The 15,486-nt window shown below is 38.3% G+C and overlaps 1 protein-coding gene across 1 annotated transcript in view; it reads right to left on the bottom strand.

Moving 5' to 3' along the window:
- CCDC7 (coiled-coil domain containing 7) overlaps positions 1 to 13,447 on the bottom strand; it is a 127,856-nt gene extending 114,409 nt beyond the window's left edge. The window contains exons 1-3 of the mRNA XM_016196308.2: positions 13,054 to 13,447; positions 11,798 to 11,890; positions 3,686 to 3,769 (exon numbers count right to left, since the gene is read on the bottom strand). Coding sequence (XP_016051794.2) covers positions 3,686 to 3,769; positions 11,798 to 11,890; positions 13,054 to 13,332 — 456 coding nt within the window. The 5' untranslated portion in view covers positions 13,333 to 13,447. The remainder of the gene's footprint in view (positions 1 to 3,685; positions 3,770 to 11,797; positions 11,891 to 13,053) is intronic.
- Between the last annotated feature and the right edge of the window lie 2,039 nt (positions 13,448 to 15,486).

Here is a 15,486-nt window from a genome sequence, read left to right as displayed (position 1 = left end):
TGGGTGAAAGATGGTGAAGAGATTAGCCAAAGAACATAAATGCATAACCAATGGACACAGACTACAGTGTGGAGATGTTCCAGAGGCAGGGTGGGGCTGGGGCTGGGTGGAGGTGGGTAAAGGGGGTGGTGGATGGGCGTAAGGATACTATCTGTAATAGTGTCAACAATTAAAAAAGAAAAGGAAACAATCCCTTGGTGGCTCTCTCTATGGAGCACGTCCTGTGCCTTTTCCCACTCCCTTCTTTCCCCAGGGCATTCTCTCTCTCTCCCTCTCCCCAGAGCAGATCCCAACCTCTCTTCCCTCTTTTATCTCTCAAAGCTCATTTTCTCCCTCTCCCTTCTCCCCTCTTTCTCTCTCTCTCCCCCGAGCTCCAAGGGCTCTTCTTTTGCTTAACTTGCTTCCTGAGCCCATTTCTTCTATGACTCACTTCTACCTCTGTGACATTCTAAATAAACTTTCTCATGTTAAAAAAAGAAAGAAAGCCCAGCCGGGCATGGCTCAGCGGTTGAGCATCGACCTAGGATCCAGTCGATCGGGGTTCGATTCCCGGTCAGGGAACATGCCCGGGTTGTGGGCTGCAGACAATCAATGACTCTCTCATCATTGACGTTTCTGTCTGTCTCCCTCTCCTTTCCTCTCTCTGAAATCAATAAAGATATATTTTTAAAAAATAAATAAATAAAAATAAAAAATAAAAAAAGAAGAAAGAAAACAGTTCTGTTTACTATATCATCAGAAGAAAATTTAAAATATTTAGGAATAAATTTAATCAAGGAGATAAAAGATCTGTGCACAGAAAACCATAAAATATTGCTTAAAAACCAAAAAAGATACAAATAAATGGAAAGACGTCCCATGCTCAAAACTGGAAGACAATATTTTTTAAATGTCCACATTATCCAGTGATCTACAAATTCAATGTAATCCCCATCAAAATCCCAATCATATTTTTTGCAGAAATATAAAAACATACTAAAATTCATATGGAATCTCAAGAGATCCTGAATAGCCAAAACAATCTTGAAAAATATACTATAGCAACAGTAATTAAGACAGTGTTGTGCCCAGCCAGGCATGGCTCAGCAGTTGAGCGTCGACCTAGGACCCAGGCGATTGGGATTCGATTTTTGGCCACTAACAAAAATGACTCTCATTTGTATGACTTCATTGAGACTCATGACCTGGATGAGCAGGTGAAATCCACCAAAGAATTGAGTGACCATGTAACCAACTTGCACAGCTTGGGGGCCCTGAAACAGGTATGGCAGAGTATCTCTTTGACAAGCACACCTTGGGAGACAATGAAGACAGCTAAGCCTTAGGCTGCCCTCCCATAACAACAGGGGTGACTTCCCTGATCACCAAAGCAGTACGTGCATGTTGGAGTTACCTTTACCTTTTCTACAACTTGTACCAAATCATCCACTTATGTTCTTTCATTTGTACCGCCTCTTCAAATAAAGTAATTTGGTACCATAAAAAGATAAATAGACCAATGAAGTAGAATTGAGAGCTCAAAAATAAACCCTTGCATATATAGCAAAATGATTTTTGACAAGGGTATAAACACCACATTGAGCAAAGAACAACCTCTTCATCAAAAAGTACTAGGAAAATTGGATACCCACATGCAAAAGAATAAAGTTCCCTTACAATATGTACAAAATTTAACTCAGAATGGATCCATGACCTAAATGTAAGATCTAAACCTTTTATACTCCTGGAAGAAAACATAAGGGAAAAGATTTACGACACTGATTTTGGCAATGAATTCTTAGAAATGACACCAAAAGCCCAGGCATAACAAAAGCAAAAATAAGCAAGTGAGACTACATCAAACTAAAAAGTTATAGTACAGGAAACAAACTAAATGAAAAGGCAGTCTATTGATTGGAAGAAAACATTTGCAAACCGTATATATAAGGGATTAAGATCCAAAACATATAAGAAATTTTCACAATTCCATAACAAAAACAACAAATGTCCCAATTTAAAAGTGGGCAAATAACCAGACAACTAAATATTTTTCCAAAAAAGACGTACAGATGGCCAACAGGTTCATGAAAAGGTGTTCAACATCACTAATCATCGGGGAAATGCAAATCAAAACCACAATAAGATATCACCTCACACCAGTCAAAATGACTATTATCAAAGAGAGAGAGAGAAACATATTGGCGAGAATATAGAGAGAGGAAACCTTTGCACACTGTTGGTAAATTGGTACAGCCACTATGGAAAATAGTATGAAGGTTCCTCAAAAATTCTGAAATAGAATAACTACATTCTAGCAATCCCACTTTGGGTATATATCCAAAAGAAACATAATCAGTATTTCAAAGAGGTATCTATCTGCACTCTCATGGTCACTGCAGCATTATTCACAATAGCCAAGATATGGAAACAACCTAAGTGTCCAAAGATGGATGAATGAATAAAGAAGAGGTGGTACATATATACAATGGAATATTACTCGGCCATAAAAAAATTAAATCTTGCCATTGGTGACAACATGAAAAAATATGGAAGACATGTTAAGTGAAATAAGCTAGAAACAGAAAGACAAATATTGCAGGATCTCACTTATATGTGAAACCTAAAATTAAAAACAAAAAGAAGAAAGAAAAGAAGCCAAACTCATAGTAACAGATTATAGAATGGTGGTTACCAGGGGCCAGGAGGAGGAGGAGGTCATAGGGGGTTAGTGATTATTTAATGGGCGTGGAGATTCAGTTCTGCAAGATGAAAAGAGTTCTGATGGATGGGAGTGATGGCTGCACAATATAAATGTACTTATTACCACTGAACTGCAACTTTAAAAATGCGTAAGACAGGTTTATGTTATGTGTATTTTACCACAATAACTATTGGGAAAATGTATTTATAAGTGTACATATAAATGCATATATACATTTACACATATGTGTAGATGTGTATACACAGCCAAACACTAAAAAATATATTCTAAAATATTAATGATGCTTGTATATTAGAGTGAGATCACATGTAATTTATTTTTCTATGTACTTTTTTCACTTTTTCAAATGTTCCACAAGAATACTTTTATAATCAGATAAAACACAATACATGTCATTTTTCAAAACAAAAAATAAAGTGTATTGCCAAATAGTACATAAAATATAATTTCATTTTTAAAGAATAATAGATATATAACTATGGAAAAACAAGAAGGTAAACAGGTATATGTTTCTAATAGTTGGTTATCTTGGGGAAATAGAATTATGGTATCTTTTATTTTCTTCTTTTTGCATGTCTTCATATTTTTAATTTTTATTAATTATATTACTTTTATAATATTAACTTACTTATAAAAAAGCACAATAAAATATAAATATTAATGACCCAATTAATGCTTTACTCAAAGGAAAACTCACCGATCTAAATGCTTATATTAAGAATAAAGAAAAATAAATAATGCTTTCTAGTGCTCTTTATAACTAATTAAGGCATTGTATCTAGACTAATAATGCTGACTGGATAACCACAATCAAGTCAAATAACCAATATAACATTAAATATTTTATTACTAAATTATTGTTAATAATAGTGATTTAAGTATATACTATTAATTTTGTTGTTTTGTTTATATTGTTGATTAATATTAAGATTATTAAAATAGTAAGCAATATTTTATGCTTGGCAGTTTACACAGAATACATACATGATGTTCCTCTTTAACTGCTCCTTCTAACTGAGTTGCAAATTGCGAACAACATACCAAGAATGAATTTAGATCATCCCCAACCTTTGAAAAGAATAACAAACAGAAAGTTGCTTTTATTTTAGAATCTATATGCATATTCATCTATATTTTAGTATATTGAACTAGTTTTGAAAATAATTTTGTGTATATAATTTATGTTCATTAAAGCTTATTAGACAAGAAACAACCCAGGCTCCAAATGCTATGCTAGCAAATTCTCCCAGAAAATGTAGAAGTACATTCTGGGGAGTGGCTTATTAGTGACATACACCCAGTTATGTCTCTCCTCTCATTCTCCTCTACATAGTTGCAGAAAATCAAGCACCCCCAGCCTTCCACTCCTAAAACATTATGGGTGGCCAAAAAAGGTAACTACTATGTGCATACCTTTATAAATATTTTTGTGTTAAATATGAATGCTAATTATGACTTCTGATTATAAAATATATTTGCCAGGAGCAGTAGTCTTTCACCCTCGCTTAAAAGAAAACCTTGAGGAAAAAAATAATCACTGATTAAAGTGACTGAATCTCTTCTAGAAGAGCAGTGATTTGTAAATCATAGACTTAACCCCTAATAAACAAATCTCTAATGCTGGTATAGAGTTAAGATCCTCACATAATGTTCTCCCTGAGGAATATGTTTCCTCGACATTATATTTTAAAAATACTCATAGGCTCACATATTTTTTTGCAATGGTAAGGACCTACATTTAAATATGAAATAGGAGGGAAAACTACAATAGTCATTCAGGAGAATGTGAAGATGAATGAACTAATCAATACTATAAAGTGAGACCATTAGCATACTTGGGAATTTTCTTCCACCCACATTCAGGTGTCACAAATATAGAGAAGACGGAGATCAATTTGATCAGAGTTGTAGTTTAATAAAATAAGATCAATAAAGCAGAATAGGGCAAGAGAGTTAAGGACAGTACATATGCAAGGAAGCAATAATAATAATGGGTCATGGAATTTAATCTAGGTAAGTAAGGACACAAGGAGAACTTGGAACAGTAAAACGCAGTAGGGCGCTGGCCAGTTTAGCTCAGTGATTAAAGTGTCAGCCTGCAGATTAAAGGGTCCCAGGTTTGATTCCAGCCAAGGGCACATACCTCAGCTGCAGGCTCCACCCCAGTCGGGGCATGAGCAGGAAGCAACCAATCGATGTGTCTCTCTCACCTCAATGTTTCTCTTTCTCTTCTCTCCCTCTCCCTTCCACTCTCTCTGAGAAGCAATAAAAAAATATCCTCAGGTGAGGATTAAAAATAATAATAAATAAAAATAAAAGGCAGTAGGATTAATGGATTATAGTTCCTAATGGAATCAAAAAAATTTGGAGTCAGAATATTAGACTGAATGAAAAATATAGGCAGTAGTGGCAAAAAATTAGGACTATATATCCATTAGGAATCCTCAAAGTTAAAAAGACTGGCAGTACCAATTTTGGTAAGAATATGGGTCCACTAGAACTTTCACACAAAGCTGATACAAAAACAAAATGGTATTTCCATGTTGGGAAACAGCTTGGCAATTGCTCATGAAGTTAAACATATACTTAAAATATAACCCACCAATCCCACCCCTAAGTAATTATCCAAGATTAATAAGCACTTGTGTCCTCACAAAAACTTGTGCACAAATGTTCACAAAAGCTTAATTTATAATAGCCAAAATAGCTACTGGATCCAACAACCCAAATGTTTATCAACTGGTAAAAGAATAAGCCAATTGTGGTATAGCCATGCAATGGAATACTTTTCACTATAAAATGAACAAACTACTAACCCCTAGATCAAAATGGACTAATCTCAGAAACATCAGGAGTGGGAAGGCTACAGCCCTGGCTGATGTGGCTCAGTGGTTAGAACATCGGCCCCAGTACCGAGGGGTCATGGGATCGATTCCTGGCCAAGGGCACATACCTGGGTTATGGGTTTGCTCCCCGCCTCTGATAGGGGCATATGTGGGAGGCAACTAGTCGATGTGTCTCTCTCACATTGATGTTTCTCTCCCCCACCTCCTCTTCCCCCCCACCTCTTTCTCTCTCTCTCTACCCCCCCCCAACCTTCCTCCCTCCCTTCCACTCTCTCTGAAAAGCAATGGGAAAAATATCCTTAGATGAGGATTAACAAAAAAAATAATAAGGCTACATACTGTTTGATTTTATTTATGTGAAATCCTAGGAAAGGCAAAACTATAGTAATAGATCAGTTGTTGTCTGGAGCCAGAGCAGGAGAAAATTAACTGCAAAAGGAAATAAGGGAGATTCTGGAAGTAATCAAAATGTTTATACTTTCATTGTGGTGATAATTACCCAACTATAAAAAAGGAGGAGCTAAAAAATAGAGAAATTTCATCCTGCATGTTCTTGTGGTAACCGCATTTTGAAACTCTGCTGGGACTGAACCAAAATGTGAACCAAAACTATTTAAACTTAAAGTCCAAGCTTCTGTCAGCTAAAATACTGCCAAGATCAAAGAAATTGGCTCCTCAGGGGAAGGAGCAATAGGAGAAATTGTAGATTAGAAAATTCAAACAAGAACTCAACCTAATTAAACATATAGATTAGTTCCTGTTCAATTTAACTCTTAGAGAAATGACAATGATTAGGCTTTCAACCTAAATGCCAAAATGAAAAGGGCAATCATTCTCTAGAAAACAAAAGATTGTACCACAATATCCAATGTTCTTCTAAATGCTTGGGGTCCAATAAAAAAAACTACAAAACATATGAATAATTAGGAAAATATGATCCATAATCAAAAGAAAAACAGTCAGTAGAAGCAAACACACTAATGACCCAGATATTGGAATTAGCAGATAGGAAATTTTTGAAACTCTATTATTAATAAGATGGAACAATTTGCAAGAAAAGATAGGCTAGGAGAAAAGATGGACAACAGGAGGTATATTTTTTAAAAAACAAAAACAAAAACATAGAAAGGAACCAAAAGATAATCCTAAAGGTGAAAATTAAAATATTTGAAATAAAAATTTCATTGGATAGAGCTTAACAACTGATCAGACACCACAGAAGAGACTGGTGAACTTAAAGATAAGGTAATGTATGTTGTCTAAACTGAAGCACAGAAAGAGAAAAAATTGAAGTAAATAGTGCAACTTCTTACATGGTATCAAGCTAATATATGTGTAATTGGAGTGTCCTAAAAAGGGTGAAGGGAGGCAGTAAAATATCTGAAGAAACAATGAATAAAATTTTGCAAATCTGATGAAAACATCAACTCAAAGCTCAATGGACTCCAACAGAATAAATATACTGAAGACCTCACCTAGGTGTATCTTATCAAACTGCTGAAACACAAAGATAAAGAGAAAATCTTTATGCAGTCATTAAAAAGGGGAAAACAATATTAAAGTAGCACAAAAACATAAGTAAATAGAATTATACTGCTATATAGTTTTCACATTAGAAATGAAGTTGTATACTACTCATTCAAGAGAGATTGTGATGTTTAAGATACATATGGAATCCCTAGAGCAAGCACAAAAAAGACGTAGCTAAAAAACCCAAAAAGGAAATAAAATGAAATGCAAATATATATATATGTATTATACATATATATATATGTATAATATATATATGTATTATACATATATATATATATATGTATATATATATGAAAATAACTCAAAATAAAACAAAAGAAAGAGTAAAGGAACAAAAAAACATATGGGACCAAAAAAATGCAGAGAGCAGGATAGTAAACTTGCTTCTGATTATGTCATTAACATTTTGCTATAAAACATTAATTACATGATCTTTAATTGTATCAATTAAATGTAATTGAACTGTACACACTGATTAAAAGACAAATTGTCAGGCTAGATAAAAAAACAAAACAGCCTGACCAGCGTGGCTCAGTGGTTGAGCATCGACCTATGAACCAGAAGGTCACAGTTCGATTCCCAGTCAGGGCAAATGCCCGGGTTGTAGGCTCGATCCCCAGTAGGGGGCGTGCAGGAGGCATCGGATCAACGACTCTCTCATCATTAATGTTTCTCTCTCTCCCTCTCCTTTCCTCCCTCTGAAATCAATAAAAAAATATTTTTTTGCCCTGCAGGGCGTGGCTCAGCAGTTGAGCATCGACCTAGGATCCAGGCAATGGGGGTTCGATTCCCTGTCGGGGCACATGCCCGGGCTGTGGGCTCGATCAATGACTCTCTCATCATTGATGTTTCTATCTCTCTCTCCCTCTCCTTTCCTCTCTCTGAAATCAATAAAGATATATTAAATATATATATATATATTTAAAATAAAAATCAAAAAGAGTCTTAAGGAGAATAAAAAGAACAATAAAAATGTCCTAAGAGATAATTCCAAGATGGCTGCAGAGTAGCTAAAAGCTCCTTCTGCTTACTCCAAGCACTGGACCAGACCTGTGGCTAAACTGCAGCAAGGGCTTGAAAAACTAGTTGAAGTGTAGCTGATCTGAAATATTGAGAGCAGGGAACATGGAGGAAAGACAAGAGGAGAGGCAGAGAGGGTGAGCCAACTTGCACAGATGCACCGCTGGGAAGCCAGAGGAATATCGTGGCAGCAGGGCCCCCATCCCTGAGAGCGTGGGGTCCCAGCCCCACACAGGGATCCCCAGTCCAGAGCAACAGAGAAGGGAATGGGAGCCTGCATAGCATTGGGTGGTGGGAATCACTGGGGACCCGGTCCACCTGGGAGACTCACAACGCACCATCCCAGGAAAAGACTGATTTCTTTGTTAGAACACCAGCCTGGGAATTTCGCTCCAATCTGTGTCTGCCGGAGAGGTCACACAGCAGAGGTATAGGCCAGTGGAGGGGTCCGATTGGTACACCCAGCAGTGACTTTGAGGGCCCTTCTGTTCTCTGGAAAAACTTTGGGCAGAGAGCTGAATGGGGGCTGGACTGTGAAGCTTGGGAAAAAAGATAGGTCTTGCTCACCTCTAGAGCATGTGTGGTGCCTCTCCCCCCACCTCCATCCTGCTGTGATCCGAGGCAAAGGGGGGCGGTGTTCGACTGAAAATCTGTGCCTGTACTGCTCAGTCTGGTGACAACGGGGTCTCAGACATTTAGCCCTGTCAGAGCATGGACAGAGGGACTGGCTGGGCAGAAACACAGGAGTGCCACGTGGGGCCTTTTCCTTATCCCCTTCTACTTGGTGTGGTGGCAAGGTGGTGCCAGGGAGCCAGACAAAGCTCAGGTACTGCAACTGTGTCTCCTAGGAGAGCTTCTGTCCAGGAGGCATCAGGCCTGTGCTGGGCCATTCAGCTGCAGTAAGGGGGACCAGAACTGAGACCCTCAGTGAGTTCAGACAGTGCTGCCCTGGGAAGGAGAAGAAGTGCCTCCTCCTTTCCTACAGGTTAGAAGCACCACCATGGCCAAGTTCTGGATACCACCCCAGAGCACGGGGTTGGTGAAGGAAGGGATTGCAGCTCAGAGCAGGGAAATAGAAGGTGCGAGACCTGAAACAGAGCTTCTGAGCTTCACAGGCCTCACCAACTGGACTACTTGGGGCATTGTCCTGCTGTGCTTCAGTCAGGTTGTCAAGGGCCAGGCAAGGACAATGACTGACATTGGCTTGCACAAGAGGGTCTCCTGGTAGGCCTAGGACCAGCACAAGTGGCCAGCTTTGGACAATTTATATAGAACCAAAAGAGACCTTGAATAGCCTCAGCAATCTTGAGAAAGAAGAACAAAGTGGGAGGGATCACAGTACTGAATATCAAACTATACTACAAAGCCATTGATATAAAATAAAATTAAAAGTCTTGGTATTGGCGCAAGAACAGGCGTATAGATCAATGGAACAGAATACAGACCACAGAAATCAACCCACGCCATTATGGTCAATTAATAATTGACAGAGGAGGCAAGAGCATACAATGAAGTAAATACAGTCTCTTCAATAAGTGGTGTTGAGAAAATTGGACAGGTACATGCAAAAAAAATGAAACTAGACCACCAGCATATACCATACACAAGAATAAACTCAAAATGGATAAAGGACTTAAATATTAGTAGCAAAAACATAAAATTCTAGAAGAAAACATAGGTAATAAAATCTCAGACATCACAATATTTTCACCGATATATCTCCTAGGGCAAGGGAAACAAAGGAAAAAATAAATCAATGAGACTACATCAAAATAAAAAAATTCTGGGCAGCAAAAGAAACCACAACATAAGGAAAACAGAATCCACTGTATGGGAGAACATATTCGCCAATGATACATCCAATAAAGGGTTAATTTCCAAAATATATAAAGAACTTATACAACTCAAGAACAGGAAGACAAACAATCCAATTAGACAAAGGACCTGAATAGATTCTTCTCCAAATAGGACATACAGATGGCAAATAGACATGAAAAAATGCTCAACATTACTAATTATCAAAGAGATGCAAATTAAAACTACAATGAGGTAGTTTTAATGGCACACCTGCCAGAATGGCTACCATTAATAAATCAACAAACATCAAATGCTGGTGAGGATGTGGAGGACAAGGAGCCCTGGTACACTCCTGGTAGGAATGCAGACTGGTGCATCCACTGTGGAAAACAGTATGGAGTTCCCTCGAAAAATTAAAAATGGAACAGCTGTTTGATCCAGCAATGTGACTTTTGAGAATACATCCCAAGAAACCTGAAACACTAATTTGAAAGGATATATGCACCCCTATGTTTACTGCAGCGTTATTTACAATAGCTAAGAGTTGGAAGCATACCAAGTGCCCATTGGTAGATGAGTGGATAAAAAAGCTGTGCTACGTTTATATAGTGGAATACCATGCAGCTGTAAAAAAAGAAGGATCTCTTACCTTTTGCAACAGCATAAATGGACCTGGAGATTATTGTGCTAAGCAAAACAAGCCAGTCAGAGAAAGACAAATACCATATGATCTCACTTAAATGAGGAATCTAACGAACAAAATAAAACTGATGAACAAAATAGGACCAGAGGCATGGATACATGGAAGAGACTGACAGATCTCAGAGGGTAGGGTGGTGGGAAGGACTGCAAGAAACTTACCAAAGAATATATATGCATATATGTATAGCCCATGGACACAGACAATAATGTGGTGAAGGCCTGGGGTGGGGTGGGGGCTGGGGGGAAGGGTCAAAGGGGTGGATAATGGGGGACATCTGTAATACTGTCAACAATAAAAAATAGCCCTAAGAAAAGCCAAAGGACTGTGAAAAGGCATCTCTACCGTAACACAAAACCTTTTTGACAATACCTATCCTACTGGAGCCAAACTCCAAGAAAATGTTGCACCACTACCTCATATGTGTGAATAGGACTGCAAAATAATGTGGAAGTGAAAGTTGGCCTTCCTCATTCCCCACTATGGTGGTGTCAGCAGAGCTAGAGAGTGAATCTCCACCACCTAGCTGGAAGTAGTAGATGGCACTCCAATTCCCCCACCAGAGTGGTGTTGGTGGAGACAAACGGAGAACTAAACTTTCACCTTTGTCTGGAAGTAGCAGTCAGAATGAGTCAAGGATATTTGTTGTCATCACTATTATTAAATATAATACTGGGAGCCAGAGCAATAAGTCAAGAGAAATGCAAAGCATTCATATTGGATAGGAAAAAGTAAAATTGCCTCTATTTGAAGGTGACATAATTGTCTATGTAGAAAATTTCAAGGAATCTATAGAAAAACTCCTAGAATGAAAAAGTACATTGAGCAAGGTTGCAAAAAAAAAGGTTAAGGCAAAAGCAGGTTTACAGTTGTGAGTACTTGAAACACAGAGTTTATTCTTGTATTATAATTTATTAATTATTGTATTATTTTCCATATGAGCAACTGTAAGCCTACTTTTGCCACACCCTGTATATGTATGTGTAAATATGTGTGTGTGTGTGTGTGTGTATGCCTTAATTAAACTTTAAGATAAGTGTGGTTGGCAGAGGATGGAAAAATCAGTACACTATTTTCAAGTTTCCTAAGAGGATCATTTTAATGGATAAGAATTCATTCTGTAAACATACGTGGACTACAAAAGAAAATCTTAGCCCTTTTTAGTGTTAATGTCTCTACGTTAGGGTTACATATACTTACAGATAAAGATAATTCTTCATGTTCGGACTTCACAACTGGTTTTTCCACATTTTCATTACAAATTCCATAGGTTTCTTCCAGAGTAGAAACAACCTATGAGAAAAAGCAAATTAAGTACTTTTGTAGTTTAAAATTATTATATTAAATGTAAAAAGATATTAAATCAACCATGTCAGGACCTTTTTGGCAGTAAGATTTATTTTTGCGAGTGCTCTAAACATAAATTTTCCATCTCATACCCCATCTCATTTCATCATGAAGAAATGATGAGCAACAGTCTTTGACCCTACTTCCTAGCAAGGAGGCCCTATGACTCTTCCATTTTTGTGTTGACGGGTATTTAAAGGGGAGAAGGTCTGTCTATGCATAACTGAAGCATCAACCCTACTTACCACCAAAGTATTCCTCAAAATTTACCTGACTCAACTTTCTTCTTTGAGGAGAGTAGGGAAAATAGAAAGATGCAAACCAGAAAGCAGTACATTTTTAAAGGAAATTCTCTGAACTGACCCCTCAAACTTTAAACAAACTTGTATTTTGAAAGTCTGACAAACTATATTCTTTTTATGTTTGTGCTATCCCTCATTGTTCTCACTTGGTATTTGGTACATTTACAATTCAGTCTGCATCATTGTGCAAAAAGACACCCAGAGAAACGAAGATTTATTTTCCAACACTAAGAGCTAAAGTTTCTAAAGTGCAGAGAAGAGTTGACATAGCAGCTTTGAGACTTCAAACAGCCTATCCTTAGAAAGGTCTGTGTGCATATCAGAACTTGGATTTCAGGAGGGTTCCCACCATTCACTAACTGATTAGTGGCTCACTGTCCCTATGCTGTTTATACAAAAAATAATTTATGCTAACACCTGCTTTTCTGCAGGGAGCCTGGAATTTTGATACATGACAGGCAGAGAGTATCTAGGTAATCAAGCCCCAATAAAACCCTGGGCACTGAGTCTTCAATGAACTTCTCTTATAGACATTTCATATGTATTGTCACAATTTGTTGTTGGAGGAATTAAGCATGTCCTCTGTGACTTTAAAAGGAGAGGAATCTTGGGAGCTTGTACCTGGTTTCCTCTAGACTTCACCCACGTGCCTTTACCCTTTGGTGATTTTGCTTTGTATCCTTTCACTGTAATAAATCTTAGTCATCAATATGACTATATGCTGAGTCCAGCAAGTCGATCTAGGAAATCACTAAACCTGTGGATGGTCATGGGGACCCTCAACATAAAGACCAACAAGTGACTTACCGTCTTCAGATGTTTGGTAATTTTCCTGAGCAGTTCATCTTCTGCTATTAACTCCTTCGTCTTACTTGATGGAATGGGCAAAGCATACCTCACAACGGATTCTCCTGTTGGTGGAGATCTTAAGACCATTGGTTCAAGTTTATCACGTAGTAATTTTGAACTTTGTTTCTCCTTTGGTTTAGGTGATAATGGTGAATTAAGTAATCCTTTTTTGTAACTTAATTCTGAAACACTTGCCAGTTTATTACTAGAGGACAACAGATGCTTTACTGGCTTCATTTTGTTATTTACTTAACTTCCAAATTAGAGGTGAAAAAAAATTTTATTCCTCCCTGTGAACAAAAGGTGAAGATGTCAGATATAAAATGATGGAAGGATTATTTATTGCCATGAAGATGATAAATCCCAAAATCAATTCCGGAGAAATTACACAATGAAAAGGGAAACATTCCTAACAACAAATAATAACAACATTTTTTTTAAAAAATGTAAGAAACTTTGAGAGGTGACTGAAGGTTGATTTATGTATGGGCACTTAGGATGGGGGCAGACGAGGGAGAAGACAACAGTGGTAGCAGTGAGAGAATGTATTTAGAAGGCTTTAAAATGTTATTCTTAGCTTTCCTCCATTTTTGAGCTAATATATACCCTTTATATATGTCATTATTTCCATAGAAGTAATATCCTAGGCCCAGGGTATGAGCAGATTAATATCAAGACAACACCAAACTCATGTTGGGATAAGGAAGTATAAATCAATCAGCTCTCTCTCCAAAGCTGATTGATTAAGACTCAGGACAATGTCTCCTCCCAAAGAATTTGAAAGAATATACCTGACCATGGGAGTTACCTGGAAAAAACTATCGAAAATAAGACAGAAGAGCATTGGTTCTCTGTTGTCTGGAGCTCTCCACACCTAGACAAGTCCCATTGTTGTGGGTTGAATTGTGTCCCCAAAAAAGATATGTTCAAGTCCTGACCCTTGGCACCTGTGACTATGACCATATTTAAAAATACAGTCTTGCCCTAGCCAATTTGGCTCAGTGGTTAGAGCATCAGCCCACCAACCGAAGGATACCGGGTTCGATTCCAGCCTAGGGCACGTACCTTGGTTGCAGGCTCGATCCCCAGCCCTGGTTGGGGCGTGTGTGGGAGGCAGCCAATCGATATGTCTCTCTCACACGGGTGTTTCTCTCTCTCTCTCTCTCCCTTCCACTCTCTCTGAAAAGCAATGGAAAAAATATCCTCGGGTGAGGATTAAAATATATATATACAGTCTTTGCAGATGTAATCACATTAGCATGAGGTCATACTGGATTAGGGCAGGCCCAAAATGCAATGACTGGTGTCATTATAAGAAAGACATGTGAAGACACATCCATATAGACAAACAGAGAGGAAGGCCAAGTAATGACAGAGGCAGAGACTGGAGTGACAGGGCTGCAAGCCAAGGACGTGAAGGACTGCCAGCATCCACCAGAAACTAGGCAGGCGCAGGGAAGGCAGCCCTGCCAATCCCTTGATTTCAGAATCCCGTACTCTGCCCTGTGAGAGAATGCATTTCTACTGTCTTAAGCCACTCGGTCTGTGGTACTTTATCGCGCCACCTTAGGAAACTAATATATATGCTGATGGAAATCATTCAATAGAAAGCAAAATATATGAGTGGTAGACAGGAAAACTGCTGGGCTAATATCCTTGAGTAAACAAGAAATGAGGTATTTTTGGTTTTGTGTTTTAATATATCTTTATTGATTTGAGAGAGAGGAAGGGGGAGGGAGGGGGGAAAGAAACATCCCTGATGAGAGAGTCGGCACTGATTGGCCGCGACCTCCCGGATCCTAGGCTGATGCTCAACCGCTGAGCAGCTCAGCCGGGCAAAGAAACGAGTTTTAATGACCAAATGGATCAGTGCACTTTACATGGGCGCAGGGAACGTTTACCTGCAGTAACAGACAGGAAGGCAGAAATGTGGGCTACTTCAAAAAAACGGTAAGAAAAGAACAGGACATTCCCTTGGTGCTAGGAAACGACCTCAAAAAATGGATCCATGAAGTTCACATTAATACAGAAGTTCCATGTGGTGAATACTTATATTTACATATTTACTTCATTTAAGACCTAACAATCCTAGGAGGTTGATATTATATCACCATAAATTGGTCCAAGTTTATCAGTTACTTTACACCACAAAGAAAAAGGTTTTCTGGTTTTCCTTCAAGGGGTAATTTGATAGTCATTTCAAACCGTAATAACGCGGTACACGAAATTGGGGCGGGGGGAGCGGGGCTTGGAAAAGTATGATTTGCCTGAGATTCTGCCTCAAAAGAACGGCTGCCGCTGAGGCCGCCACGCGGCGGTAAAATCAGGAGGAAAGCAAGGACGCTTTTGCAAAAGAATCTAATGGAAACCCTCCCAGCTGGCCGGGGCAGC

Source organism: Miniopterus natalensis, chromosome 1, assembly GCF_054644295.1.
Source record: "Miniopterus natalensis isolate mMinNat1 chromosome 1, mMinNat1.hap1, whole genome shotgun sequence".
Classification (NCBI taxonomy): Eukaryota; Metazoa; Chordata; class Mammalia; order Chiroptera; family Miniopteridae; genus Miniopterus; species Miniopterus natalensis.
The sequence above is the reverse complement of the archived record's forward strand: the minus strand, read 5'-3'. Positions and strand labels throughout refer to the sequence as shown.